This window comes from Pseudonaja textilis, chromosome Z (genome assembly GCF_049901715.1).
Source record: "Pseudonaja textilis isolate UNSWEBS1 chromosome Z, rPseTex1.2, whole genome shotgun sequence".
Taxonomy (NCBI): domain Eukaryota; kingdom Metazoa; phylum Chordata; class Lepidosauria; order Squamata; family Elapidae; genus Pseudonaja; species Pseudonaja textilis.
Window position 1 is genome coordinate 128,810,511 of NC_142008.1, and position 27,992 is coordinate 128,838,502.

Here is a 27,992-nt window from a genome sequence, read left to right on the forward strand (position 1 = left end):
GAGAAGCACCAGTTTGGAGTTTAATTAACCAGCCTGGGGAAGAAAAGGGCATTGGATAAGTGTGTTGCACCATCCCATTAATTACAGGAGAAGGAAAGGGATCAGGAGATTGGGGAGGAGTGAATGAATACAGGTATAGAAAAGAGCAGTACAGTAAAAACAAGGAGGAACAAAAAAGAGGGGAGGAGGAAGAGAAGTCACTTTTAAAATCACAATCTCAAACCTTTTATAAATGTACAAAAACCTTTTTCCCATCTGCCATGGGGAGAATATATAAATATTTACACTGCCTCATGGGGGAGGTGTCCCAAGATTCAAGACCTCCCCCTTCCCCTGAAAGCAGCCTTCCCATCAGTCCACTGAGAATAAAGAACACACTGAGTCTGTTTTTAGCCCAGCAGGAATGCTAGGAGGAAGGCAGAAATCCTGGCATCTTCCAGAGGCCGGAAGGGGAGGCCTTTGCAGAAATCAGGAACAACGACCAAGGACACGGGCATGTGCGTTCCTGAACTCTTCCCCCCAATGCACCCCATTATTCAACTCCAACGTCAAAGTCCTTCCGGGTGATGACAGCAGCATATCCCTAACTCAGGCTATAGTGACCAAAAAGCCACCTTCCTCTCCCCGCTAATTTGGACCTCCTAGACTACCCTGATCCTGTTCCCATCAGTTTGTAGAGATCAGGGAGGCTGCTTGATAGAGGTGTTCATATTCCAGAGTGCCACCAGAGCACCATTATCTCGAGTCCCGGTCCTTGTAGGAGGCTGCCAGTTCTCGGATATCAGGAGCTCGTCGAGGGGAGCAGGGCCGAGCGTTGGAAGCTGGGATGAGAGGTGGTGGGGCACTCAGCAGTCCCACAGCTGCCGAGGGTGTGGCTTTTGCCAGCAGTCCGTTTTGATGGCGGGGATAAGCCATGAGGCTGGGGTGTGGTGGGGGAGCCAAACCATACAACCGGGCTCTTTCGTAGTCCTCGGCAGCCGCGGCAGCAGGCGATGGGGTCTCCAGGTAGCGGGGCAGGCGCTGTAGCGGGTGCAACTCCAGGCCCCGGTGGTAGGGCTCTCGCCATGCCTCGAGCGCAGCATAGGAGGCAGCTGAGGGTGGGGCAGCCACCAAGTATGGAGAGACGCTTCCTCCAGTCCCAGCTTGGGGTCTCTCAAACACGGCCAGGGGTCCGAGTGGGTGGGAGACATGCAGGGTACTGTGATAGGAAGCACCTGTGCGTAGAGCTCCCTCAAAGCCAGGCAAATCTGGCTCTTCCTTGACCTTCACTTCTTTCTTGAGAGGTAACTCTGGGTAAGGGGAGCGGGAGGCATGTCCTGAACTTGCCGGGCTGCCATAGCGATGTTCTCGTTCTGCTTGTACATGGGGTCGGCTTGGAGGCTCCTCATGGATCAGCGATGGGTTCTTTGAGGTGGGAGTAGCTGGAGAGGAGCGCAGCGAATGGCGGGAGAAGAAGCCAGAATCTCTGAATGACACACATAGAATGGAAAGGTCAAGAATTCCTGTCCAGCCTGGCACTGAATCACTGACTAACGGCACCTATCGCAATGCAGCAGCCTGGCCCTGCCTGTGTACCTGAATACTCAAAAGACTACCTTTTCCTCCACCCTTTCAGAAAAGTTATTATTTCCTTTTGGGGGTGGGGGGTGGCAGACTTATCCCTGAAAAAAGTGTTAAGTTCAGCGTTCCCCAACCCAACAGCAGTAGGCAACTTTCTGGAGCTGGTGGACACGTGGAAATGAAGTGACCATAGCGCTGATAGCCCTTACAAAATGGCTGCAGGGGAGGTTTGCCGGTTTACAAAATGGTTGCTAGGGTGGATGTGATCATCGCAACGTGTTTTGTTTTAAGGATAAATTGGTGAGGTTGCTTCTGATCATCCACCTCTAATCCCTCAGGCTGCTTCCTACTGGTTCAGTTTCTTTCTTTCTTTTGGAATGCTCTTCATATTTAGCTGACATTGCCTATGATTTTTTTGCTTTCAAAGAATACCTATAGAGCTCAGAAAGATTGTGTGCTTGTACTGCGTCTCTCTTCTCTGCCTCTTACCTGTCCTTCTCATCCTTGATCACCGGCCCTTCAGACTTCTCGCTCTCCTTGTCAAGTTGGCTGCTTCCACGCTCCGTTCCATCATTGCCACCACCTTTGGGCCAGGCTGGGGCAGTAGGGAAGGAAGGAGGTGTACGGTGTAAGCGATTCCATGCCTCATGTGGACTAGGGAAGGCAGGAGCTCCAGGACTGTCCTTCTGCCCAAAGACTGCACTTGAATCTGAGAAAGAGAGAAGAAAGATCGGGAGGCCATGCTAGATACAACGTTGCCCCTACAGCTTAAGGATCAATGACAAGTAGATATGGAAGAAACTCATTATCTCATTAAAAGAGTGATAGCAGTTATCACACTAGAGCATAGAGCAATCCGCACTCAGAAAGGCACATGGTACAGTCTTATTAAATCATTCTACTTCTAAATACTGGTGGAATAATTCATTCAAAGGAGGAAAGGGGAGAGTGCTGACTCACAAAAGAATTGTCAACGCATTGGGAGCTATTACAGGTGGTGACCGACAATTGAACCCAAAATTTATGTTGCTAAGTGAAAAATTTGTTAAATGAGTTCTGCCCCATTTTACAGCTTTTCTTGCCATGTTTGTTAAGTGAATCATTGCAGTTATTAAATTAGTAACATGGCTGTTAAGTGAATCTGGCTTCCCTAGGGACTTTTACTTGTCAGATAGTGGCAGAAGGAGATCAGATGATTCCAGGACACCGTGACTGTCATAAATCTGAACCAGCTGTCAAGCATCTGAATGTAAATCACATGACCAAGGAGATGCTGCAACAGTCATAAGTGTGAAAAACATTTATAAGTCAGGTTTCTTTGGTTGCTAAATGAACTGTTGTAAGTTAAGGGCTGCCTGTATATGACGAAGAAAACCTCTAGCCTAAGTTTCTCTCTCCCATGCTTGATAAAGACAGAGCTATCTGACTTTCCTGCATGTTTATGTCTTTTCTAAAGAGTAGAATGTCAGCCCCGGCACCTACAGAGATGCCACAGCACAGATGTGTCAAGCTGTGGGAAGAGGAGTGGGGAGGTAGAGATAGCTGGCGGATTGTAGCCAAAATAAAATTCTTTCCCCTGAGAACCAAGGACTTTCCCAGCAGTGCAAGGAAGTGGTGTCTGAGCCCGACTGATCCTTTTAACTGTGACCTGACTGGACCATGCAATGGATTGCACAGGCAGGGGGAAGAACACTTTACTTTTAAGGGGTGGGGGAACCTGAGCGGGATTTAGAGTCGGGTTTCCCCATATGTGCCAATATGACATGCCTAATAAATCTATACTTTGAGGAATATGCCTGCCTTGGGGTTTTGATTCCGTTGGGTGTGTTAACTGGATCTCTGACATAGAGATTTTAGTGGAGTTTACTGCATCTTGTGTGGAACAGAAAAATTCAAAGCCTTATATAATAAACCTTGGAAAAATTATCAAATGCGCAGGAAAAGAAAGAGATAAATCATGGAATTCCGTTAATTGAGCAGACGAATCCAAAACCCGTGGTGAAGGAGAACAGGAAAAAGCCAAAACTTCTGAAATTTTTCCTCTTGATAATGTGCTGCAGAGGAGGCAGTCATCAACTCTTCCTTACTTGTGAGCTGTCATTATGCACTCACTTGACAGGTTAAAAAAAAAAAAAACTGTTCAACTTGTGGCATTCTCCGCTTTTCATGTAGCCTCAGAAATCAATGGCTGAATTTCAAGTTTCAGCAGCAGCTGACCAGGAAATCACAAAGCTATAATTTCCTAGGGCTTGATAGGAAGAAAGGAAAACGAAGGACGCCCTAATCTCAAAAGAGATTTAACCTAAACGTTCATAATATCGTGGCCCTGGAAGTGTTCGTATGTGTTCAGCGTGGGTTGACCAAGATAACCCTGGGGAGTTAAGTGGGTTCCAGCTGTTCCTGAGCTGCAGTGTCTGCCCGTCATCCTGGCTGCCATTTTTCCTTAGCTTGCAGAGACTAGGAAGGTTTTGCTACCCTTTTAATTTTTTTAAATACACCTGAAACAATCATAGTAACATGATATGGGTCAGTGTTACTGCGGATGCCATCAAGGAACCTTATTTCTGTCCGATTTTCACACGTACTGCAGAACAGGGGGAAGGATGAAAACTGAATGGCAACACAGCTATAATTCTCTAAAACTTCACAAGAACCTCAACAGTTGGAATGAATAATTAACACTCAATAATGGGGGAGTTTATAGTCCTTGGTCGTTTCCCCCTCCCCGTGTTTTAAAATGCTGGTATGCAAACAAGCCCCCCCAATTCTTGCTTAGCCATTTCGATAACCCACAGAAAGCTTCCTTGTGCCCTTTCTCTTAAAAATACTCACTGAAGGATGGGTTGCCGAGGCCACCAAATGCCCCATTGGAGAGGGCAGCCAGAGAGGCAAAGCTAGGAGGCCTGCCAAAGGGATCTGGAAAAGAAATCAGGGGAGGAGTGAGCAATCATGCAAGAGAGCTACTGGGTCCTGTTCTCTTGGCTGCGTTACTCTGGGACATCGGGTCTTACCGATGTGGGGGCTGGGGTTGAGGAAAGAACCATGAGGAGTAGCGGCAGGACCAAAGGAGGGGGCATTGCCTGGATGGACGACACCTACAAGAAAGAGGGCAGGATGATAGATTAAAATAAAAAGAAGGGGCGGGGGAGAGAACGAGGAGTATATTTCATATCAAAAGAGTGATGACTCCCAAAACAAAAATACTTCCAGGGTAAAATGTAATTTATGCGCAACTCATTTTAAGTGTCTCGATTAGTTTTCTCTTATAATCCCTGTATTAAGGTAAAGCCTGCCTGTTCGGGTTTCCAGACAGAAAACTGGGGAAAGCATAAAGGCTAACATTATGGTTTGTTTGTTTTTTAAAATCAAAACACTAAGTACCACAGCAGCTAGATGGCACAATTAGCAGTGACCAAAAAAATGGGCAGAGTGAGATTTAGAAAGTCCCAGTTACTTTATCGTCAAAGAATAGCCTTCAGGATTTGTGAAAAGCACACTGACCAGCGGCTGTGAAAAGGGTGGCAGGGCGTGCCAGCTCCTGGCTATGGGGAAGACTGCCAAAGGCTCCGGCCTCAGGCAAGCCGGTGAGGAGGTCATTCCGGAAATCCAATTTATGGGGATCACCCTGCATCAGCTATGAGGAAACAGAAGAGCAAGAAGTCCTAGTAAGCAACAAGTCAGGCACAAGTCAATCCAACTGGCCTCACTCTATATACTTTGGCAGAGATCTCTCCTATTCTGCCTCACAACAGCCTCGTGGTTCTGCTCTCCAACCTCTAACCCAGCACCGCAAACCCCAACTTGGATCCAGCATCCAGCATGGGAGACGTCAGAAAAGCAAGGTTTCCTCTCCATCTGGCTGCAGGGACCTCCTCTGCCACACCCCGACACCGTACACGGCAGGTGGAGGGGAAAGGTGGCACAGGCTCACCCTACCTTTATTTTCTCCTGGTGCCGCAGGATCATATATGCCACACGGACGTGCATGGCGCACCACTTCCCCGGCTTCTGCGAGAGAAGGGGGAACCATCAGCTCTGCACATTATGTCCCTGAGGGCCAGGCACGTGTTGCCCTATACCCTGACTTCTTCACTCTCCCCACTCCAGGGTGTATCTCCCCCTCCCACCACTTCTAGTCCTTTCACCTCACGTATCCCCACCCTTTCGCAGTGGGATCAAAGGGTCTCCCCAATGTTACTCACTCTCAAAGTCGGCCTGAAAGGATCTGTGATCTGCAAGGAGACAGAAAAGCCACATGGGGGTGGGTAATCCTCTCCCTGCTGTCCCTGCCGTTCTTCCAAATTAAGGGTAAACTCACCTGGGTGCCTTTCTGGGATATGCTGGGTGGGACAGCACCCAGCCGGGAAGGCAGGTCAGGATTAGTGCTCTGAGGAAGGAAGGAAGCAAAACAGAAAGCTTAAATATAAGCACGATCAGCTGATTAGCATTCCCTAGCATAGACCATCTTGAAATTGTCCCCCTCCAACTGCAGAGTTCACGAAGCTTTCAGCTTCTTCCACTGAAACATTCTAGTCTCATACCCAGTTGCCAAGGAATTATAATTCCTCTTCTTAGCTACCAAATTATTATGAAATGGCATCACTCTATGGAAACATATACAACCCCATTTTCAAAACCTGAGTTCTTTCTCAAAAGTTCATGGCTGAATTGGCACATCACAGACTTGTCCTCTCATGCTCAGACCCAATGATCTGCATTCTTTTTGGATCACCACAATTCTCCACAGCCCTAATCTATCCCACCAAACTCACTGCGTGCAAAAAACACAAGCGTCACAGTCCTCAACAACCCCGCCCACAAAAAAAAAAAAAAAACCATGAGAAAAGGCCTCCATTACCAGAAATAAGCAGAAAAGCCAGAAACTCTCAATTCTAAAGCTTTCCCTCTGCTCCAACTTCCACAAAACCCCACTGGTCTACAGTGTCTGGAGGGTTCACCTTAGGTTGGAATGCCCCCTGCAGGGAGCCAAAATTCACAGCAGGAGGCAGGACTGGGGAGATCCCCGACACGGTTGGGGGGTAAGCAGGATAAAACTGGAAGAAGAAGAGAAAGCAATGGAGGAGACACCCAGAAAACTGAGGCAGGAGAGGGTTCTGCTCCTTTCTCAGGTTGCAGTTTGATAAATTTCATCGGGAGCCCTTTAAAAGGCCAACCCCCTCCTCCAAAATGAATGCACTTACATTATGTCTCAGAAGCCCATCCATTTTCCCAGGGTACTTCTCATACTGCAGAAAGAGAAAAGAAATCAGAAAAGACCCTTGTTTAAAAGGGTCAGGCAGGTCCCAGGAGAAGGGAGGGAAAGAAAGAGAATTGTCAGGCCCCAAAACCAGGAAAGACACCTGGTGATTTTTCCAAGCAAAATTCTTTATAGTTCCCTACATATAGACAGAATCTTGCCAAGCTAAAGCCCTCTATTCTCTACTCAAGCATACACTCTGAGACTATAAGGAAGGGGCAGTCTTCACCCCCCTTTCTCTCACACAAAATGTCTGGATTCATCTGGGATGCGCTCCTCTCTCCTGGCAATCCACCTCACCACACTGCATCACAAGAATCCTTTTAAACTAACCTAAATTCTGACAGGCCAAGTTGATCGTACTAGATCCTGCAAGACTCGCGAGTCGTGAAGTCTTGCCTGCCACCTTGCTAAGTCTCTATTGCACTTACCATGGCTGGGCTGGGTGTGGGCACCATGCTTGATGGGAAAGGAGTGAAGTGCTGGTGGGTGTGCTGGTGGGTGTGCTGGTGCTGGTGGTTGTGTTGGTGGAACTGGAAAGCCAGAGGGCGAATGGCAGCAGCTCCCATGTCGGCCCCGCCTTGAGTCGTGAGGAATCGGGAACTCAAGTCCTGGCGGATTAATTCTTGTTCTGAGGAGACAGAAGAACAACCGGTAATTGCCAGCTGTCGGGAGAAAAAGGAACCAATGCTGAAAAAGAGAGAAATGATTTGACTTATACTGTACCACATACAACTCTCCATGTACAAGAAGTCCTTGACTTATGACTGGTCGCTTAGTTAGGACAGACCATCCAAGAATGACTTAGGAACCATTTTCAGAATTATATGGAATTATATACACTTCCACTCCAGGCCCATGTGATCACATTTTCAGCACATTTTATTTATTTTAGAACATTTATATAGCTGTCTACTCGCTCATTGCAACTTTACCAGCAGGCAACTTAGAAACAGTAAAACATATCCTCTGATAACATTATTCTTTTTTTAGTTTCCCTTTGAAAGTAGATTCCCCTCCACCCCTGCCATCTTCTTCTTGTTTCCTGTTACCAGTCTGTATTCAAACTCTTCTCAAAATTGGGACTAGAAATTCCTCTAAGATTCCTTAAAATAATTTTATGACACCCACTGCATAGTCTTAAAACCAGGTTGAACAACTTTGGGTTCCTAGAACAAATCTCAAAGTTGCCATTGAATTGTTTAACTTAGGGAGTGCAATTATTAAAATGAAATGTTTACCTTAACTGTCTTTAAAGAAACTAACTTAACTGTCATTAAAACTAACTGTCATCAAAACAAAGTTAGTTTTTATCTCAGCCCTATCATGCTTATTTCATGAACTCATTCTCCAACATACAATTAAAAGACCAAATGGAGCTTTTTGTTACCTAAGTGCTTGTACTCCTCTCTCTCTAAATGCACAATTCAGCCAAGAATACCTATGAGATTAGGATAAATATTCTGCATCCATTCATGTAATCTGCAACTTACGGCTACAACTGAGCCCAAGATTTCCACTGCTAGGGAAGACAGTTTTTAAACAAGCTTTGGCTCATTCTTTTAACCTTTCCTGCTTCCTATTGAGTGAATGAACTACAGTTGTTAAGTTAGTAACATGGCTGTTAAATGAATCTGGCTTCCCCATTGACTTTGCTTGTCAGAAGATCACAAAAGGTGATCCTAGGACCCGGGACACTGCAACCGTCATAAAGATGAACCAGTTGCCAAGCAATTGCATTTCAATCACATGACCATGCGGATGCTGCAATGGTTGTGTAAAAAAAAAAGAAACCAGTCATGAATTACCTTTTTCAGGGCTGTTCTAACTTTGAACATTCACTAAACGAATGGTTGTAAGTTGTGGACTACTTATATACAGCGTACATTTTTATGTTGATTTTTTTTTGACATGGTTCTCACTTAAATGCATGTCCTGTATCCCAAATATATACAAAGCATAGGCTAAACCAGGCATGTCCAACCAGCAGGCCACAGGCCACATGCAGCCCCGAACAGCTAGTAATGCAGTCCCATAAGATAGTAAACATGGAAGCATATTATTTTATTTATATACATTAACTATATTATATACTTTATATGTGTGCCAAGACAATTCCTTTTCACTCAATACAGCTGAGACAAGCCAAAGGCTGGACACCCATGGGCTATACACAGTTTTCTGTTTTATTCAATCTCCCTCCTTTGCTTCAATTTAGCCCCTGCCAATCTTCCCAAAGTACTTGGCACACCCTATCATTCCCCTCCGTTGAATTCTCTCTTACCAGATATGGCAGCGGCTGCAGCTGGGTGCCCAGCAACTTGAAGCAACGGGGGTGGCGGTGGGAGGCCAGGCGAGGGGGTGAACATGCCTGGGTGGTGGTGGGAAGAGGGCCGAAGGGTGGAGGGAAACGCGTGGGGGGGCAGGGCCAGCAAGGGGGTGGAGGGCCGGTGAGGGAGTTGGGAAGGGGAGCAGGGCGGGAGGATGGGCTTGGGGTGAGCTGCACCGCGGTTGCACCTGAAAAAGGGAGAAAAAATAAATATATGCCTAGGTAAGGAAGAGACAATAATAATGGAAACAACGACACTCAAGAAAGCCATTCATTAGGCTCTGAAAAAGAGATGGGCTTCCATCTCAGTTCAGTGACAGACTCAACTAGGATGTTTTGGATTAGAAGCTTCTTCCAGTATCATGTCTTTAGTTACAGCATACAGGGAACCGTGATGGCAGGTTTCATGGAATTCTTATCAGCATAAACCAGGATACTACCTAGTCAGAATAAACCTTTTTTTTAAAAAAAAAATCTCTTTCTAAAGAAAGAGTTGAGAAAAACATTGAGAGAGAGAGACAGAGGTGCAGTCCAAATGCATGATGTAGCTAACTGTGGACCTGAAAGCCCTAGCCAATCTTATCTTGGTTGTAACCTCACTTATAAGGAGCAAGTCAGGCCATTCTCTCCATTTTAAGTAGTTAAGTCATCTTCAATGGAGCTACAACAATATACTATCTACAGGGCTGCTGTAAGGATATAGAAAGAGCTCTCAAAATTTTCAAGTTATAAAGAAGACATAAAGAAGGGGAAGGAAATGTCTCAAAGAGGATAGAAGCAACAGCAGTTAAAGCAAATAAAAACCATGAAAGCGTAGAAGAAAAGAAGACAGAAGACTAACATGGGGACAGAAGCAGAGCTTGAAAGAGGTGGATAGATAAAGAGGGTGGGGGTGGGGAGAACCAATAAATAAAAGAGAGCTCTGTAGCCAGAGGGCATCAGCACTCACCCTCCAGTGCTGAGGTCAAGCCCTACAGAGTATGAGGCCTGCGTCTGGCTGGTAGAGGGTGGCACCTTCATGTGCAGTTGGCTCTGGGCAAGGCTGTGGGTAACTGCTCCACCTTGAGGCATTGGAGGCAGCTGGCCTTTGGGCTGGGGCGTCCCACGAACAGTGTTAGGTGTCTGAGCCCGAGTCTTGACAGGAGGTGGGGCAGGAGGACTTGGAGTCAAGGCTTGAGCCAGAATAGGGGCAGTAGCTGCCTGAGAAGGGGGTTCCTTAGTCAGGAAAGGCACTAGCAGGCAGTCCCGGTCGGCCTCATAGTTACGCTCCTGGCTCCGTTCCAGGCCAGAGACTTTAGGGATCACAGAGAGTTTGGTTTCACAGCTGCCATTTAATGCACCAATGGGTCCCAAGGCTGCCAAAAAAAATGCAAACAGAGAAAACAAGGATCAGACTATTGGAAAAGGCCCAACAGATTGTGTTGGATTTTAAAACCTTTGGGGTGGAACCCCATTTCACTGGCTGGACAAATCTTGTCAGCTACAAATGCTGATGTACTCAATAAGAGCCACAGTAAGTAACTAAGGGGGCCTGGGGGTGGGTGGGAAGCGGGTAAGTTTCCATAGACACTGGGTGTTTTTTAAAATTGCATGAAAACAGCAGCGACACAATGAATCAAAATGCTTCCAGCAACAGAGGTGGCAACTCTGTTATAGAACCCAGCAAGAATACCACATTTGATACTTTTTGCTCCCAGTTAGAAGCAGGACACAGTGGCACTTTTGTAAAGTGTTCTGAGGGACACCTTTGCAGTAACTTTCACGCAAAGAACTCCTTTAGCTAGCAGCATGGCCACCCCAGGAGGTACTTTGCTTTGAAAGTTCGTGTAAATGCTCCCTCAGAATGCTTTCTGGAGGTATCACAGAGCCCTGAGTCTTAAATGGGGAGTGTTAACACATTGCTAGGCAAAAGTCATATTATCTATGCATGCAGAGAAGCCATTTCTGCAATCAAAGTAACCAAACGAAGCACATCCACCTCCCTGATCCTGGCCAACTTTTTTGCAGAGATATGGTGGTTCCAATCTACAACGTTTTCTGCCATGTTGAAATAGAGGTGACCTGCACAGGGCTAGTTAATACTACTATTTTTATGAAACCAAACTCTTCCGAAATTCAGAACTGCTTACTCCCCTCTATTTTGACCGAATTCCATATAGGTATATTCTGTCTTCCGTGCAGCTGTTCCTCCTAACAAAAAGATCCAGTTAGCTTCCAGCCTGATGATGTTCAGGAGTCTATTAAAGCCCTAGTTTCCCTCTTAAACTTTGGGGCAGAGTGCAGGATGAGACCCTGCTAGATGGAATTTGTGGGACTATTCATGTTTTTTTGTCTTTTTTACTTTTAAACTGTAGGCTGCCCAAAGAGATTGGGAGTTGGACTACCTATGAATTGTATAAATAATTACAAGCATCAGGAGACAGAGGACCTAGTATAGGCTCTGAAATTATTCAGTTCTTCCAATTCCTTGTTGATAGGAAGATAAATGTTATTATAAATCTGGATAGAATTATGTTCTAAACTGAACGGAGAAAGCGCTTTTTCTTTAAAAGAACACAATCCCAGTTTTGTCAAGCTGCCTTAAAGATTGCAACAAAGGACGTTCAGCTGGCATGATAAATAACGAGGTAGGTTGGAAATTCTGGAAGGTGCCATACCCACATAGATGGAAGAGGCTACTTTTACCAGCTGTAGCTCTCTCTCACAACAGATCTCCACCATCTAAGGCAGAGGAAGATTTTCCACCCTGCTTACTAATAGATACTTTAAATCAGATGGACTGAGTACTTAGTATAGGTAAAACAGAACCACAGCACGTCAATCCCCCCCCACAGAACCACAAATCGGGCTCATTGAGAAATGTTGCAATGTTTGTTTAGTGCACAGAACCACAAGCAGACAACCCCCTTACCCCCCACCCCCACCCACACACACTATTTGTCCACACCCAACCTTTGCTGGTTGAGACAGTGAATGACTGTTCGAGGTCATCAATGGAGGCCTGCAGAAAGATAAGAAACACAGGCGGGTCATTATACTACACAAATACTGATTTTCTTTTTAAAAAATCCCCTACTTCTAAATGTATTTGGAGCAGGCAGAAAAGCTACCTGAGAGCTTTTCAAGGACCCAGGTACTTTTCCTTTGGAAGTAGAAGAATGGTACGGTTTTTTTTTCTACAAGGAAGGATGGATTCATGAGTATCTTTAATGTAGGATTGACTGCTTTCCATGACAGGTAATTAAGCTAGGAATGGTTGTTAACTAAGTCAAACTACTCTTAATTCATCACAATTCTCTTTTTTGCATTTCAAAACAAAAACTCAAGTGTTTTTGACCCAGGGCACCAGTGACATCTCTTGGTAACCAGAACTGGAATGTAATATGGCAATATTTCTTCCAGAACAATACCCATTGGAAAAGTGTTACAAGTAGTCCTTCACTTACAGTCATTCATTTAGTGATCACTCAAAGTTACGATGACACTGAAAAAAGTGACTTATGACCATTGCAGCATCCCTATGGTCATGCGGCCAAAATACAGACACTCGGCAACTGGCATGTATTTATGATGGTTGCAGTGTGTTGTGGCCCGCCAGACTCAGGTGATGAGGAGGTTGGGGAAGAACTTGGGCCAGTTCTGAAGCCTGGGGAAGGCTCTGATGGACTCTCAGCATTGGACACAGAGAAAGAGTCAGGGCCGTCTGGCATTTCCCAGCTGCAAAAGAGGCAGCTGCCTTTGGAGTCAGAGACGAGTGAAGAGGTGCACTCATGCGCAGAGCAGAAAGGAGAAGTGAGTCAACTCGGGAAGCACAACAAATGTGGACCCTGAATGGCCCCTCCCTGGCTGGGAATAAATAGGGGGAAAGGGGAGTAGTGGTCGTAGCAGACAGCAGTTGGCATGCGACAAAGACTGCCTTGCCAGAACTGAGGTTTGTCTCAAGAGTCTTCAAACTTGGCAAGTTTAAGACTTGTGGACTTCAACACCCAGAATTCCTGAGCTAACATGACTGGAGGAGGAATTCTGGGAGTTGAAGTCCACAAGTCTTAAAGCTGTCAACTTTGAAGACCCCTGGTTTATTTGAACAGACTTAATTTGCAGCCTTTTAGCTGGGAGCACAAGGCCTTGAAATTATTGTAACAAGCTGATAAGGCCTATTGCTTCGGTTAACTCCTTCCAGGACTCTTGCCAAGACTTTGTGGGTGAATGTCATTAATTCACAAGGTGTAAATAAAGAGGGGTTTTTCTTTGCAAGGAGTTTGTTTCTTGCTTCTGCAAAGGCTGGATCAGAACACAGTGTCCGAGCGTCATGGGATCCCCTTTTATAACCTTCTGACAAGCAAAGTCAGTGCGGAAGTCAGAGTCACTTAGCAACCATGTCACTAAACTAACAACTGTAGTGAATCACTCAACAACTGTGGCAAGAAACGGAATTTTACCTGATACATATAATAAAAATTTGAAGTACTTGATTGTAAATGTATTAACAGCGGCTAGGATTGTATTTGCTAAAAATTGGAAGAGTGAGAAAATTCCATCAGAGGAAGAAACTATTAAGAAAATATTGGATTGTGCTGAAATGAGTAGATTGACATTTGAAATTAGAGAACAAGAAGATAAACAATTTTATGAAGTTTGGGATCTTTTTTATCAATGGTTAGATAATACAACATAATAATAGAATATTTAGGATATAATGAATATTTTTTTTTCTTTTTTCTTTGATATTATCTTTATAAAACTTTACTAAGATAGATTTGGTATGATTTTATGATTTGTTGTAAAATAAATTAAGTAAATTATAGTTATCTCGTTAAAGTATGAATTAACAAAATTATAGTTAAATGATTTCTTAGTAATGATACTAGGTTATACAATTGTTGATTGATAATATGAGTTATTATGTAATATAACTATAATGGCATCTAGGAAATGGATGCACAAAAAAAAGTGGTAAACCAACTGATACACTGTGTGTAAATCTATGAAGGAGGATGATGTTTTTATGTTTTATGTTGTATGTTTTATGTGGTTTTGTTTGTTGTTAAAATCAATATAACTTTTTTTAAAAAAAACAACAACTGTGGCAAGAAAGGTCGTAAAATGGAGCAAAACTCACTTAAACATTGTCTCACTTAGCAAGGGAAATTTGGGGCATAATTGGGGTTGTAAGTTGAGGACTACCTGCACTGTACACTACTACTGACCTGCGTTCACTTGCTATTAACTTCCAGATGCTGATTAAAGCCCTTGTTTTAATCTTCTACAAATTTCTCAATGGCTTAAGTTGTACAATTGGGATAAAGTGAGAGGCAAAAGTTTTTTTTACAACTGTTGTATATGAGCGTGTGTCCATTTGCATACACAGATAATTGCTTCCAGACTCTTGTTCTCTTGTTATTCTCTTGAACTCTTGATCTTGTACAAGGTCACTAAAGCACATGGGGTGCACTCCTTACTTGGTTACTATTTACCATCCAACTTACAGAAAAATCAGCCACAAACCTTTTTTGATAACATTTTCAATAGGCTGCAAAAAGTATGGTTATTTCTACTCACCAACATTTTCTTTAAAAATAAAAAGTCTATCCCCTGACCAATTTGATCAATTGATCTTATTATTTCTTTGAAATTAGGAGCACATTTGTTATAGCTTTCTCTTCTCCACACTGTAAAACAATGACAATAAAGTCCTACATTTTGTCCCCAGCTCAGCACAAAACCTCAAAATATGGGGTGTTTTGTATGGAGCTGTGAACACTAATAAAAGCCTATGTAAGTTTTGACAATTTTGTGCATGCCTGGAATTTTGGTGTAATTCTGGAAAAAGGTATAAAGTTGAGGTATTCACACACTACATGTTTGTGCAGAATGAAACCATGGAAAGCAGTTTACCCTACATAGAAACAACCTTAATATCTTTTCATAAAATAGAATTTTTCGCAACATTGACCCTAAGTCATTTCTAGAAAAGGATGCAACTATTGCTAAGGACTGAGAACATGTCATAAGTTATAGTTGCCTACCTGCTCCTCTGGGTCGCTTTCTGTATCACACTGTCAAAGAACAATGGAAAAAAAGAAACAAGATGTCAAAAGGAGCAATATAATGGAAAATATCCCTCTTTGGATCTTTGCTTTATTTATTTATCAGACACGATACATACATATACACACACATATATGTATATACACTCATATGATACATACACAATCCCACACACAATCACCCACACAGACACACACTCTTCCACTACAAACTCTATATTCTAGAACAGGGCTGTCAAACTCCTGGCCTGTGGGCCAGATGTGTCACACGCTGGCCACACCCACACCCAGCTTAACGAAGGGTAAAAAAGTTCTGATATGTCACATGACGGCGCCATGACGACATGAGTTTAACACCTCTCTTCTAGAGATTTTCAGTGTGATAGCAAGCTAGGTCTTACTGTATCCAATACAAAATACACTGCTCAAAAAAATAAAGGGAACACAAAAATAAGACATCCTAGATCTGAATGAATGAAATATTCTTATTAAATAGTTTGTTCATTACATAGTTGAATGTGCTGACAACAAAATCACACAAAAAGTATCAATGGAAATCAAATTTAGCAACCCATGGAGGTCTGGATTTGGAATTACATTCAAAATTAAAGTGGAAAAAAACACTACAGGCTGATCCAACTTTGATGTAATGTCCTTAAAACAAGTCAAAAGGAGGCTCAGTAGTGTGTGTGGCCTCCACGTGCCTGTATGACCTCCCTACAACGCCTGGGCATGCTCCTGATGAGGTGGCAGATGGTCTCCTGAGGGATCTCCTCCCACATCTGGACTAAAGCATCCCCCAACTCCTGGACAGCCTGTGGCATTGGTGGATGGAGCGAGATATGATGTCCCAGATGTGCTCAATTGGATTCAGGTCTGGGGAACGGGCAGGCCAGTCCATAGCATCAATACCTTCGTCTTGCAGGAACTGCTGACACACTCCAGCCACATGAGGTCTAGCATTGTCTTGCATTAGGAGGAACCCAGGGCCAATCGCACCAGCATATGGTCTCACAAAGGGTCTGAGGATCTCATCTCGTTACCTAATGGCAGTCAGACTATCTCTGGTGAGCACATGGAGGGCTGTCCGGCCCCCTAAAGAAATGCCACCCCACACCATTACTGACCCACTGCCACACTGGTCATGCTAGAGGACGTTGCAGGCAGCAGAACATTCTCCTCGGTGTTTTCAGACCCTGCCATGTCTGCCACATGTGCTCAGTGTGAACCTGCTTTCATCTGTGAAGAGCACAGGGCGCCAGTGAAGAATTTGCCAATCTTGGTGTTCTCTGGCAAATGCCAAAAGTCCTGCACTATGTTGGGCTGTAAGCACAACCCCCACCTGTGGACGTTGGGCCCTCATACCAACCTCATGGACTCTGTTTCTGACCGTTTGAGCAGCCACATGCACATTTGTGGCCTGCTGGCATTTTGCAGGGCTCTGGCAGTGCTCCTCCTGTCCCTCCTTGCACAAAGGCAGAGGCAGCGGTCCTGATCCTGGGTTGTTGCCCTCCTACGGCCTCCTCCACGTCTCCTGATGTACTGGCCTGTCTCCTGGTAGCACCTCCATGCTCTGGACACTACGCTGACAGACACAACAAACCTTCTTGCCACAGCTCCCATTGATGTGCCATCCTGGATGAACTGCACTATCTGAGCCACTTGTGTGGGTTGTAGACTCCGTCTCATGCTACCACTAGAGTGAAAGCACCGCCAGCATTCAAAAGTGACCAAACCATCAGCCAGAAAGCATAGGAACTGATGCTTTCAGTTCAGTCTGTGGTCACTACCTGCAGAACCACTCCTTATTTTGGGATGTCTTGCTAACTGCCTATTCTTTCCACCTGTTGTCTATTCCATTTGCACAACAGCATGTGAAATAGATTGTCAATCGGTGTTGCTACCTAAGTGGACAGTTTGATTTCACAGAAGTGTGATTGACTTGGAGTTACACTGTGTTGTTTTAAGTGTTCCCTTTATTTTTTTGAGCAGTGTATATTTTGAAGAATGTTAAGAGAACAAAAACATTCTTAAAAATTGTAGGACACAGGAGAAATGATGTGCTATTATTGCATATGGAATCCAGGAAATTAATCAGAATACCCAAAGAGATCCTAAAATGCATTAGAACCTATCCTTTTTAAAAATCAAAGCATGCACATTGGCATCATTGCAAGAATTAACCATAACTAAGGGAGTGAATGAGCATTTTAGCGCCTTCTCGCTGTCCTACACACAATCCATCGTTTGCTATAGTTTATTCTTTAAGAGGATCTGGCTTCTCTGCTCTTTTTGGGAAGCCATTTGTAACTCAATTAAAGCCTGCTTTAGTCTGAGGGAAAGAATTCCACTGAGGAAATGCTTAGGCAATTAAGTCAGTCTTGCAGATCCCTGTTTTGAAAGAGCTGAGGAAAGAACGTTCATACACTACCCACTTACTATATATCCAGTTTCCAGGTAAGATTGGAGAGAAGGCTGAATTTGATTTTAAAAAGAGAGAGAAAAGAAATTGATTAGACTCACAATAATGCGGTTTCCCACTATAGGAGCAAACAGGCCAGAACTCCATATACCAAATTTTATTTTCCTGAGAGGCTAATGAAATTAGAACTAAACTGAAAATAAGGCCATGCCTACTTTCAAAACTTGTGATCTGTATTTCTAAAATAGGTCAGCCTTGATTTGTAGTTGGCTATAAACATTATACAGGTCAATAGAGCATGCTTGGAAAATAAATGTTCTACTCTTCGCTCTATTTTGCTAGGCATATGACAACATACTGATGATTGTGCCAAGACTATCTGCTTGCTGTGAGCCTCTCAATAGTAATAACAACAACACATCTCCATGAAGGGAAATCCTATTGTCTGTATTTGAAGAACATAGTCTGAGGTCCCAGCAAATTCTTCAAAAATGGCCCGCAAAACTGCAATTGCTAATGTGAAACAAGGAAATAGTTATTAAATACATGGAAAATAATTAATAATGTAAATTAAAATATTTAAAACTAAATACCGTTTCCCCTAAAATAAGACCTATCCAAAAATAAGCTGTTTTCCGTATGTGCCCTACAGGTGAAACTTGAAAAATTAGAATATCGCACAAAAGTTCATTTATTTCAGTAATGCAACTTAAAAGGTGAAACTAATGTATGAGATAGACTCATTACATGCAAAGCAAGATAGTTCAAGCTGTGAAGTGTCATAATTGAGATGATTATGGCTTACAGCTCATGAAAACCCCAAATTCACAATCTCAGAAAATTAGAATATTATATGCAATCAATAAAACAAGGATTGTACATGGAACAATATCAGACCTCTGAAAAGTATAAGCATGCATATGTACTCAGTACTTCGTTTGGGCCCCTTTTGCAGCAATTACTGCCTCAATGCAGCGTGGCATGGAAGCTATCAGCCTGTGGCACTGCTGGGGTGTTATGGAAGACCAGGATGCTTCAATAGTTGCCTTCAGCTCTTCTGCATTGTTCGGTCTCATGTCTCTCATCTTTCTCTTGGCAATGCCCCATAGATTCTCTATGGGGTTCAAGTCAGGCGAGTTTGCTGGCCAATGAAGCACAGTAATCCCACGGTCATTGAACCAGGTTTTGGTGCTTTTGGCAGTGTGGGCACGTGCCAAGTCCTGCTGGAAAATGAAGTCAGCATCCCCATAAAGCTCGTCTGCGGAAGGAAGCATGAAGTGCTCCAAAATCTCCTGGTAGATGGCTGCGTTGACCCTGGACTTAATGAAGCACAGTGGACCAACACCAGCAGATGACATGGCTCCCCAAATCAACACAGACTGTGGAAACTTCACACTGGACTTCAAGCATCTTGCCTCTCCCTTCTTCCTCTAGACTCTGGGTCCTTGGTTTCCAAATGAGATGCAAAAATTGCTCTCATCAGAAAAGAAGACTTTGGACCACTGAGCAACAGACCAGTTCTGTTTTTCTTTAGCCCAGGTAAGACGCTTCTGATGTTGTTTGTTGTTCAGGAGTGGCTTGAGAAGAGGAATATGACATTTGAAGCCCATGTCCAGGATCCGTCTGTGTGTGGTGGCTCTTGATGCACTGACTCCAGCCTCAGTCCACTCCTTGTGAAAGTCCCCAACACTTTTGAATGGCCTTTTCCTGACACTCCTCTCCAGGCTGCAGTCATTGCTGCTGCTTGTGCACCTTTTTCTTCCACACTTTTCCCTTCCACATAACTTTCTATTTGATACAACACTTTGGGAACATCCAACTTCGTTTGCAATTACCTTTTGAGGCTTTCCCTCCTTATGGAGGGTGTCAATGATGGTTTTCTGCACAACTGTCAGGTCAGCAGTCTTTCCTATGATTGTGATTCCTACTAAACCAGACTGAGAGACCATTTAAAGGCTCAGAAACCCTTTGCAGGTGTTATGGCTTACTTAGTTGATTAGAGTGGGACACTTTGAACCTAGAATATTGAACCTTTTCACAATATTCTAATTTTCCAAGATTGTGGATTTGGGGTTTTCATGAGCTGTAAGCCACAATCATCTCAATCATGACACATCACGGCTTGAACTATCTTGCTTTGCATGTAATGAGTCTATCTCATATATTAGTTTCACCTTTTAAGTTGCATTACTGAAATAAATGAACTTTTGAACGATATTCTAATTTTTCCAGTTTCACCTGTAAGCCCAACTTAAGAACCTGCACAGCTGCCTGCTTCCCATTTCATCTGGTTGCTCGTGGTGCCGCGGCCATGAGGCAGGGTGGTGATAGAACCGCCCTACATGCCCCACACTGGCTTTGTTCAGGGCTGCTGCAGCCAGGGCATCCCCACCCCAACACCTGCTGCACAGCAGCATCGACAATCATGTGCAGCAGAAGCCCATGTGGCCGCGGGCCCAGTTCTTCTGCCTGCTCACGGCTGCAACAGAGCAGCAAGCCAAGTAGTGTGTTGGTGCCGCAGCCGCAAGGCAAGTGTCGGGGCATGGATGGCCTGGCTGCAGGGGCCTCGAGGATGCAGGGTGCATGCTCCATCCCCACCCACCCTGCCTCATGGCCATGGCACCGATGCATTGATCGGCCTCCTGTTCCATTACGGCCACAAGCAAGCAGAAGTGGGCCTCCCATACACGGAAAAAAAATAAGGCATCCCCTGAAAATAGGCACTAGTGCTTATTTTGGGATCCAAAAGAAAATAAGACAGAGTCTTATTTTGGGGGAAACATGGGTATTAACTATAGTTAATTTCCTTTCTACCCACATTTAAGGAATGTATCTGGCATGCCATTCCAACAGCTAATGCAGCCTCTGGCTGAAAAATATGTCCATCCTAATATAGGTACAGGGGACCCTTATATCTTTTATGTCTTTTATTATATAGGTTTCAGGAAGCTGTCCTTTAGATTTAATTATGTATTTTCTTGGTTTTGCTCTTCAATTTTCCTTTGTAAAGCAAAGTTATAAAAACATTTTTAATTCTTACATACCTCTCTCAGATTTGTTGTTTATTTTTTTTCCAAGAAAATATATAAGCAATGTTAAATATAGGTCAGCTTTATTCCCATTCTATTGCTCTTGGACATGTTAATAAACAAAAAATATGCAAATGAACAGAAAATTCAAGAAGACTACAGGCTGAGTTGTCCTGAACTGCTGTTTTGTCTTATTTCCAATAAAAGCTTAGCAAATTTTATGCATGTATATTAAGACAGGGGGATTTTTTGGCACAGTTATGTGAATATTGCAATTGTATAATATTGTCTTCACTGAGTCCACAAGTCATAGGCTTTGTTGCTCCTGCTCTGATTCTGCATAGAGCAGAATGACAGTTTTCTGCTGTCAATGTTGCACTTTTGCACTTTTCCGCTACTGAATATTAATGCATATATCTTTTGCGTGGCAAATTATAACAGATGACCAAGGCACTGCTTACTCCAATGGAGCACCATTTGGGGTACAAAGCTGCACTGGCTATATGTTAGCACAGCTAACGTATAAATTCCTTTGCTTAGACACAGGCGGCCATGCATTACTCCTCACTCTTAATACTGGCAAGGCCTCCTGGACCGTATCTTTTTAATTCCATTATTTTTAAAAACAATGGGAAGCTGCAAAACTAGCATCAGTTGTCAGAGGCATTTTTATTTTCAAATATGCATCTAGATGCATATCGACACCACAGGTATACTTATAAATAATACTGAGGAATTTCCAAATATAGATTAATAAAGTCTGGGCTCATAATACGCTAGATTTAACTTTGATTGAGAAGATGGGTACTTGATATGGCCACACCAGCGGATAACAAAGAATTGGAGAAAATCATTATCAAGATCTGGAAAATTGAAATGGAAAGATTATGGCATAAACCAGACTTGGTGGTCCCAGTAGCTGTCAGCACACTGTGTGTCATACCCAAAATAACTTGGATTGACAAGTTACCATCTGACAACTGTAGGCCACCCTACTTGGATCTACATGTATACTACTCTGATATGACATCTTAGGAAGAATTTGATGTGTGTGTAGGCCAATACTAGTTAAAGAATTGGCAGCTGTGACTTAACATTGTTGTGAACAGAAAATAATATTACAAACTTGTGCGTTTAACACATTTAATACTTTGGAATTTGAAACTGCTAGGCTGCTCAGAAAATTATAGCGGTTATTATAGCCTGATTTGTGACAGGCTATAATCACAATGGCAAAGTTATGAACAGGCAAGGCTACATTCCCATGACGGCTGCTGTACCTGCTGGCTCAAAAGGCTACAGGCTTTCTGTTGCCACAGTCTATTTGGCTCCTTAGGATCTTCCAAGTAGCCTGAAGTGGTGTTTCCCAAAGCTTTTCCTTCCCACTCATCTAGCCCAGTAAAAATGACAAAGTGCAGCCTTCAAGAAACACCCTTTCACTTCAGAGAGTAATACTGCCCTCCACTGGTTGTTCATCCTGTAATTTTCCACACAACTGTGTTGAGAAACAGAGGTGTTTGGAAGCAGATTCCTAGGAGAAGTCTCTGTAAGCTTAATCCAGCCCGCAAGCTTCCCCAGTTCAATTGAGCTGTTTTCAAACTTTATTGCACATACACCCTTGCCTGCTTCAGTTTCCTACCCTTCGCCTAAGACCTCACCTCTTTGTGCCGTCTCTTGCTTCGTTTTCTCAGTGCTCTCTCCCCTCCACAGCCCTGGCTGCGATCCTTTTCTGAGCCTTCGTCTTCATCTTCAGGCTCAGAATTGTTTCCCTCACCCCGTTTCCTCTTTCCTGAATGTTTCAGCCGAAGCTCCAATTGCTCTGGAGTCTTCAAGGTTGCATCCTTCTGCAGGAGTAACAAGGTAGGCATTATAATGGCTGCAGACAATCTACCCTCTGAATAAAAGCTGTGATATCGCAGCTGCTGCTGTGGGATATAGAAATGTGCGTTTAAATATAAAAACTGGAAAGCACCTTACAAAACATAATACAAAACTCTGGGACAAAAATTGAAATATCTCGCCTGGCTACTTAACTATCAGTACTAACAATTATTTATTTTGGATCCAGAAATAACATTTACATTTTTTGCACTGCGTTGCAGATACTGCACAAATGAATTATCCTAACATCTTATTTTAAAAAATGGAATCCCTATTATTTGTATAATTATATCCTAAACATTATAAAAATGCTTTCACACTAATAGCCAGTAAGTAATTGTTAAAAGGCAAGAGCTAGGACATCTGGTTTAAATCCATATGTAGCTTTTAGGTCCACAGACTAAACTCAGGATTGCGGTTCTTTCAAGTCTAACATTCTAGGATGGTAACAGAGAAGCAAAGAGAAGAGAAAGAAGCTATGCTCTAAGATCTTTTTAAAAAAGGACAGATATATGAAGAAAAAATAATCTGGTCAGTTATATCCCAAATTCCACAATTAGATAATGTAGATCAAGGAGCTAGCTTGCCAATAAGTATTTAACAGACTTGTAAGGCAACACTGCAACAAATGCTATCCTATACCATAATGATCAACATGGCTCTGGGAGAGGTAGTCATTTTTGTGAAAGGCCTCTTTAGTTCAAGAAAGAGACCAATTGTTTGAAGGATGCCTGAGAAGGGCAAGAGCTCTAGAAAAGATAAATCCTAGAAGTGATGGTATATTTCTGGTTGGCAGGGTATTGCATTAAAGGTTACTGTATAGTTTTGTAATGGTATGCTTGACTGTGTGTGGTGTAGTAATGTTTCTTGGCAGTATACTGCACTGCTTCAGAGTTTGGTAAAGACACCTGGATTCACACCCTAGTCCTCACCCAATCCTGCCTAGCCAGAAAGACTGGTGAATCCAGTCTGAAACTGGTCTACATGCTCAGCCTTGAACATTCCTGAGTAAAGCAGGAATGCTTTCTCTCTGCTTCAGCAGGTGAAACAGCTGGGCCTTACTTACATATTGTCCAATAACTGCACTGCTTACTGAAATCCTCTGATTAGCCCCTCCCAACAAATATGTAGTTTACAGACAGATCCCACCTCTACAAAAATGCCTGTGCGGGGTAAGCTGAAACACAGCACCCCAAAATACATCTCTTCCACCAAGCATAAGCAGTTCCTCATACTCAAACAAGCTCATCTCGAATAATTTAGTATTTTCAGGCTTTATGTTCATAATACATTTTGTGTCCTATGGCACATATTATGCCCATTGTACAAATTCATAAAGAACGTTAAGATACATCCTTACTGTGAGCTGGACCTTGTCAAGAATATTAACAAGGATTTTGCAAACAAGTAAGTGGTTCTGATATTGTGTTAAGTGTACATGGTCAATCAAGACCATCTTACAACTTTTATTATGCAAACTTGTCTGACTGCACCTGAACTGCCTAGATTCTATTTTAGCCAAGAAAATATGGCTCATTTCATCTCACATCAAGAATCTTATTGTTTCTCTACTTAAGCAGAGTCATAGTAAATAAAAAGTATTAAACTTTGGTCACATAACTAAGGATATATAAAAACCACAGACTATAAATGTCCATGTTTTCTTTTTATATCTTCCCTTGATCCTCTGGGTATAAAATTTCAGATTTCTGAACTTCACCAATCACCTCTGGAAATTTCCTTTTGCCTTGCTCTGACAGAGTTGTCACTGACAATCTTTTTGAGGAGTATAAGTACATCCCTACTTAGCAACAATTCAACTTCATCTGGTATAGCTTACTAACAATTTAGATCATCGTAAGTTTCCTTTAATTAGAAGATCCATGGTAGCAAAATATATTACAATTATTTGCTATTAAGAAAAAAAGCAATCTTCATTTCCAAAATGACCCATCCTTACAAACACTATTGTGCAAAATCTTTTATAATTACTAGTTATCTGCAGAGCTCCACAAAAACAGTTGGATTCCCAGTTTACTGTCTTTTTCTTTCCTGTATCTCCTCTGAAATATCAGAGGAGGCCCAAAGACAAGGGCAAGAATCTATTATTTTAACCTTATAACGCCTGAAAGGACATGACCTTCTATTGGAATAGGCTGTGGACTACCTCACCTCAAGTGCCTCTAAACTGACAAAGCTCGCAATGGCAAAGCCATCAATGAGGTCCTCCTCTTCCTCCTCCTCCTCCTCCTCTTCGCGACTGCAAGATGATCCAGAAACTCTGTTCCGCCGTCGGAGGGGCCGCCGCCGCCGCCGCTGCTGTAGGGGGTGTCCTTTGCTGGGAGCCACAGGGGCAGGTGGAGAGGGGCCTTCACTGTCTGATGCTGAAGATGAGGAAGAGGACAAGCCCCGATGGGGAGGCTCTCCAAGACGGCTTCCTCTACGGCGTGTACAGCGACTCTCACGGTCCCGCCGTGAGCAACGTCGCTGTCTCCGTGCTCGGCTACTGCTGCCTCCTCCCCCACTCCAACATGGGGTAGGAGCTGCTGTTGTTCCTTCCATTATGCTCTCCTCTGAGATACAGAAAATAAACTGTGTTGTGTCCAATGGCTATAGCAGGCACGTGAAATAGAAGGGCGACACCCTTCACCCTTCACCAGCCAGAAGCATTGCAGCTGTCCCTGCTTGATTTCTGCTCTTCTGTTGAAGCCAGGGAGAAAAGCACCACGCTCGTGAAAAAGAGGTTCTTCTTTATATTGCTTTTGAGGGGGCAGAAAGAGTAAATTTTGTATTCCTTTACAAGAAGTCCTTGGCTCCTATAGCTGAACTGTCAGTAACTTTCCTTGATTTACACGTAAAAACCAATTCAAAATCCCAACAGTTCCTTTTTGTTCTGGAAAGTTAAGCAAGTTGTCTTTTGCTCAGGGTTTAATTCTCTCTTAAGGAAAATACAAATGGCAACTTCTGCTTTTTTGACTTCCTCAAGGTCAGACTAGTAAATGAAAAAATAATTAAATACTTTTGAAAGAAAATTCTAAGATCAAAATCAGTCCAATAACCCTTTAATAGGAAATTAGCCTGTGCCGGCCAACAGAACTCTCTTTTAAGGTACAACTTCACCTTTGGATCCAGAAGAAGAAAAAGAAGAGGGGGGGGAATCAAACACCAAAAAAACACCTTGCTTTAATCAGAATTTTACATCCCTCCTATCCTGAATTAGTAATGGAGAGATGGGATCCTTTGAAATCCACAAAAGTGACAATCCCTTCCAATTAGCTTGTGGTACTTGCCAGTTCTTTGCTTCTCCCTTTGAAGCTTCTGATTTAAGTGCCTGTATTTATTTAAAGAGATATATTGTTTATGTTTACGTGTTTCTGAAAAGCACCACCTGGCCTTAGGGCTTCTGCCTGGAAAGAGGCTTTTTACATCTACCCAGAGAGGGCTAATAAGCGCTTCAAGAGCCTCCCCTTTAAGACTGCAGATGCGGCTTTTCTGCCAACAATGGCAAATGGCTTCCTCTCGGAGAGCATCGGCTTCCTCTTCTCCCTTTGAGGACTGAGGGCTCCCAGAATTATTCCCGTGGCGACATTTCCTCTCAACGCCACGTTCCCTTTGCAAATCTTAAGGGGTTTCTTTTTTTTTCCCCTTTTCTTTAAATTATTATTATTATCATCAAGATATCCCGGATTCCGCTTAAAAGGTATGACCGTCACCTTGCCCTTTAAAAGTCCAGGCTTGGGGATCTGCTTCCTTTCATTCCATCCCCTTTAAGAACGTCCCATTAAAAGTCCGCCACACATTTCCTGTCGGAAGCACGGCCTCGCCTTTAAAGCACCTTTATTTTTTTTTATTATTATTTTTAAAGTCCTCCTGGTCAGACAGCCCCTTTTTTTGTTGTTTCCACCACCGGCATTAAAGGGCCTCCCAGCGCTTCCTCGGTCCTGCTCGCGCTCCCCTTTGGGTATCCAGCGTCCACAAGTCCTCCGGCGGCCCCTTTAAGAGCCGGCCCTCCCTCTTAAGTCACAATGAGACCCGAAGACAACTTCCCCTTTAAGAGGGCCGAGTTCCCTTTAAATCCATTGACAGGAGCTGGAGGCTTGAGGGGTTTCTTGTCCTCCGGCGGAAAAGGGTCCTCTTTTCTCGCTGTCCCCCCCACCCCCGGGCTGTACCTTTAAGAGCGCCGGCTGTGGAGGGTAGTTTCGAGTCGTCGCCGTCCGTTTCGCCTCCACTCGGGGCCCGCGGCAGGGCGTCCGGCGAACCTCTACACCTGACGGGCAGCGAGGCCGGTTTCCTCCGCTCGTCTGGCGGCCCCCGCAACTGATTGGCTGAAGCGGAGGGGTGAATAAGGAGGGGGGAGGGGCGGCGGCGGCCTGTAGGGTCAGCGGCGCGGAAGGAGAGCAGCAGCCTTGGTGCATCCCCTTCCCCCGCGGGTGGTGGGGGAGGTCCCGTCGCCCTTTTTTTTTCTCGCTTCGCCTCAGCTGCTGCCCCCCAGACTCCCTCTCTCCCTAGCTGTCTCTGCCGGATCTCCTTCCTCTCTGCGCACGGCACGCAACTCCGCCCACAGCGTCATATCCTTCCGCCATCCTAGTGGATGGATGGAAGCGACGGAATCCCTCCGCCGGAAGAGAGCGGGGAGGGGGGGGATAGTTCCTCCTATTAAACTCCCATTTCATAGGAGGAGGGACGTCGTTCCCTTCGTTCTTTCAACCCCCGCCGGAGTCACTTCCGTCCTGGGTGGGGTGGTGATGGTGGTAGTGATGTCACAGGCCTGACGGCGGGGAACGTAAAGCGAGGAAGTAAATGGCTTCCTCTCCGCAATCGTGCGCAATGACGTCATAGCCGCTTCAAGTTGGGATCACGCCTCTTTTGACCGGGAAGGCCCATTGACACCTTGTCGGAGTGGCAGTCCGCCGCCAGTTGACGTCATCAAAGATCGTGTGATCCCCATCTTCCAACAATGGAAAGATTCCATGCAATTCTTCCTAATAGGAGAACAGCAGCTGATCCATTTCACTGATTCATGGCTCAGGGGCTATTTTTTTCAAACTTGGCATCTTGAAGGTGGGTGGACTGCAATTCCCAGAATTCCCCAGCTGGCTGGGGGGCTTCTGGGACTTGTAGTCCACTCTCTTTAAAAATGTGCTGTTTTATTTATTTATTTATATTTGTCAATTGCTTGCAAGATATACCTATTATCTTGTAAGCAAATGACAAATATAAATAAATAAATATTTATTTATATTTAAAACCATAGTTATGAATACATGGATACATATAAGAAAAATAAAACAATAGGACAGGGGCAGTAGCCACGTTGGTGCGCTTATGCACGCCCCCTACAGACCTCTTAGGAAAGGGGTGAGGTCAATAGTAGAAAGTCTAAGATTAAAGTTTTTTGGATTTGGGGAAGAAACCACAGTCAGGTAGAGTATTCCAGACATTGACCACTCTGTTGCTGAAGTCCTAT

The 27,992-nt window shown here is 43.9% G+C and overlaps 1 protein-coding gene across 12 annotated transcripts; it reads right to left on the minus strand.

Annotated features, from left to right (window-relative positions):
* Positions 1–27,087, minus strand: FBRS (fibrosin). 12 transcript variants are annotated; one of them, XM_026712009.2, is made up of 18 exons: positions 24,698–27,081; positions 22,303–22,488; positions 17,633–17,668; positions 15,173–15,202; positions 12,099–12,147; positions 10,096–10,501; positions 9,102–9,334; positions 7,249–7,448; positions 6,762–6,806; positions 6,519–6,614; positions 5,879–5,947; positions 5,763–5,792; positions 5,497–5,568; positions 5,062–5,185; positions 4,572–4,655; positions 4,393–4,476; positions 2,050–2,269; positions 1–1,465 (listed from the first exon to the last, which is right to left on the minus strand). In XM_026712009.2, the coding sequence occupies exons 1-18, from the start codon at positions 25,085–25,087 to the stop codon at positions 736–738; spliced, it is 3,084 nt and encodes a 1,027-aa protein (XP_026567794.2). In that variant the 5' UTR covers positions 25,088–27,081; the 3' UTR covers positions 1–735. The 12 variants fall into 12 exon arrangements, with proteins under 12 accessions (XP_026567794.2, XP_026567791.2, XP_026567787.2 ...); XM_026712006.2 differs by having other exon boundaries at positions 5,062–5,194; XM_026712002.2 differs by having other exon boundaries at positions 5,062–5,194; positions 22,303–22,569; positions 24,698–26,305.
* Positions 27,088–27,992: the final 905 nt, after the last annotated feature.

Coding starts and splice junctions, on each gene's coding strand:
- FBRS (XM_026712002.2), bottom strand. CDS start 25,087: ATGGAAGGAACAACAGCAGCTCCTACCCCATGTTGGAGTGGGGGAGGA. Junction 7,449..9,101: donor TGCAGCCGCTGCCATATCTG/GTAAGAGAGAAT, acceptor CTGTCTCCTCAG/AACAAGAATTAATCCGCCAG. Junction 5,569..5,762: donor CTTTCAGGCCGACTTTGAGA/GTGAGTAACATT, acceptor CTTCTCTCGCAG/AAGCCGGGGAAGTGGTGCGC.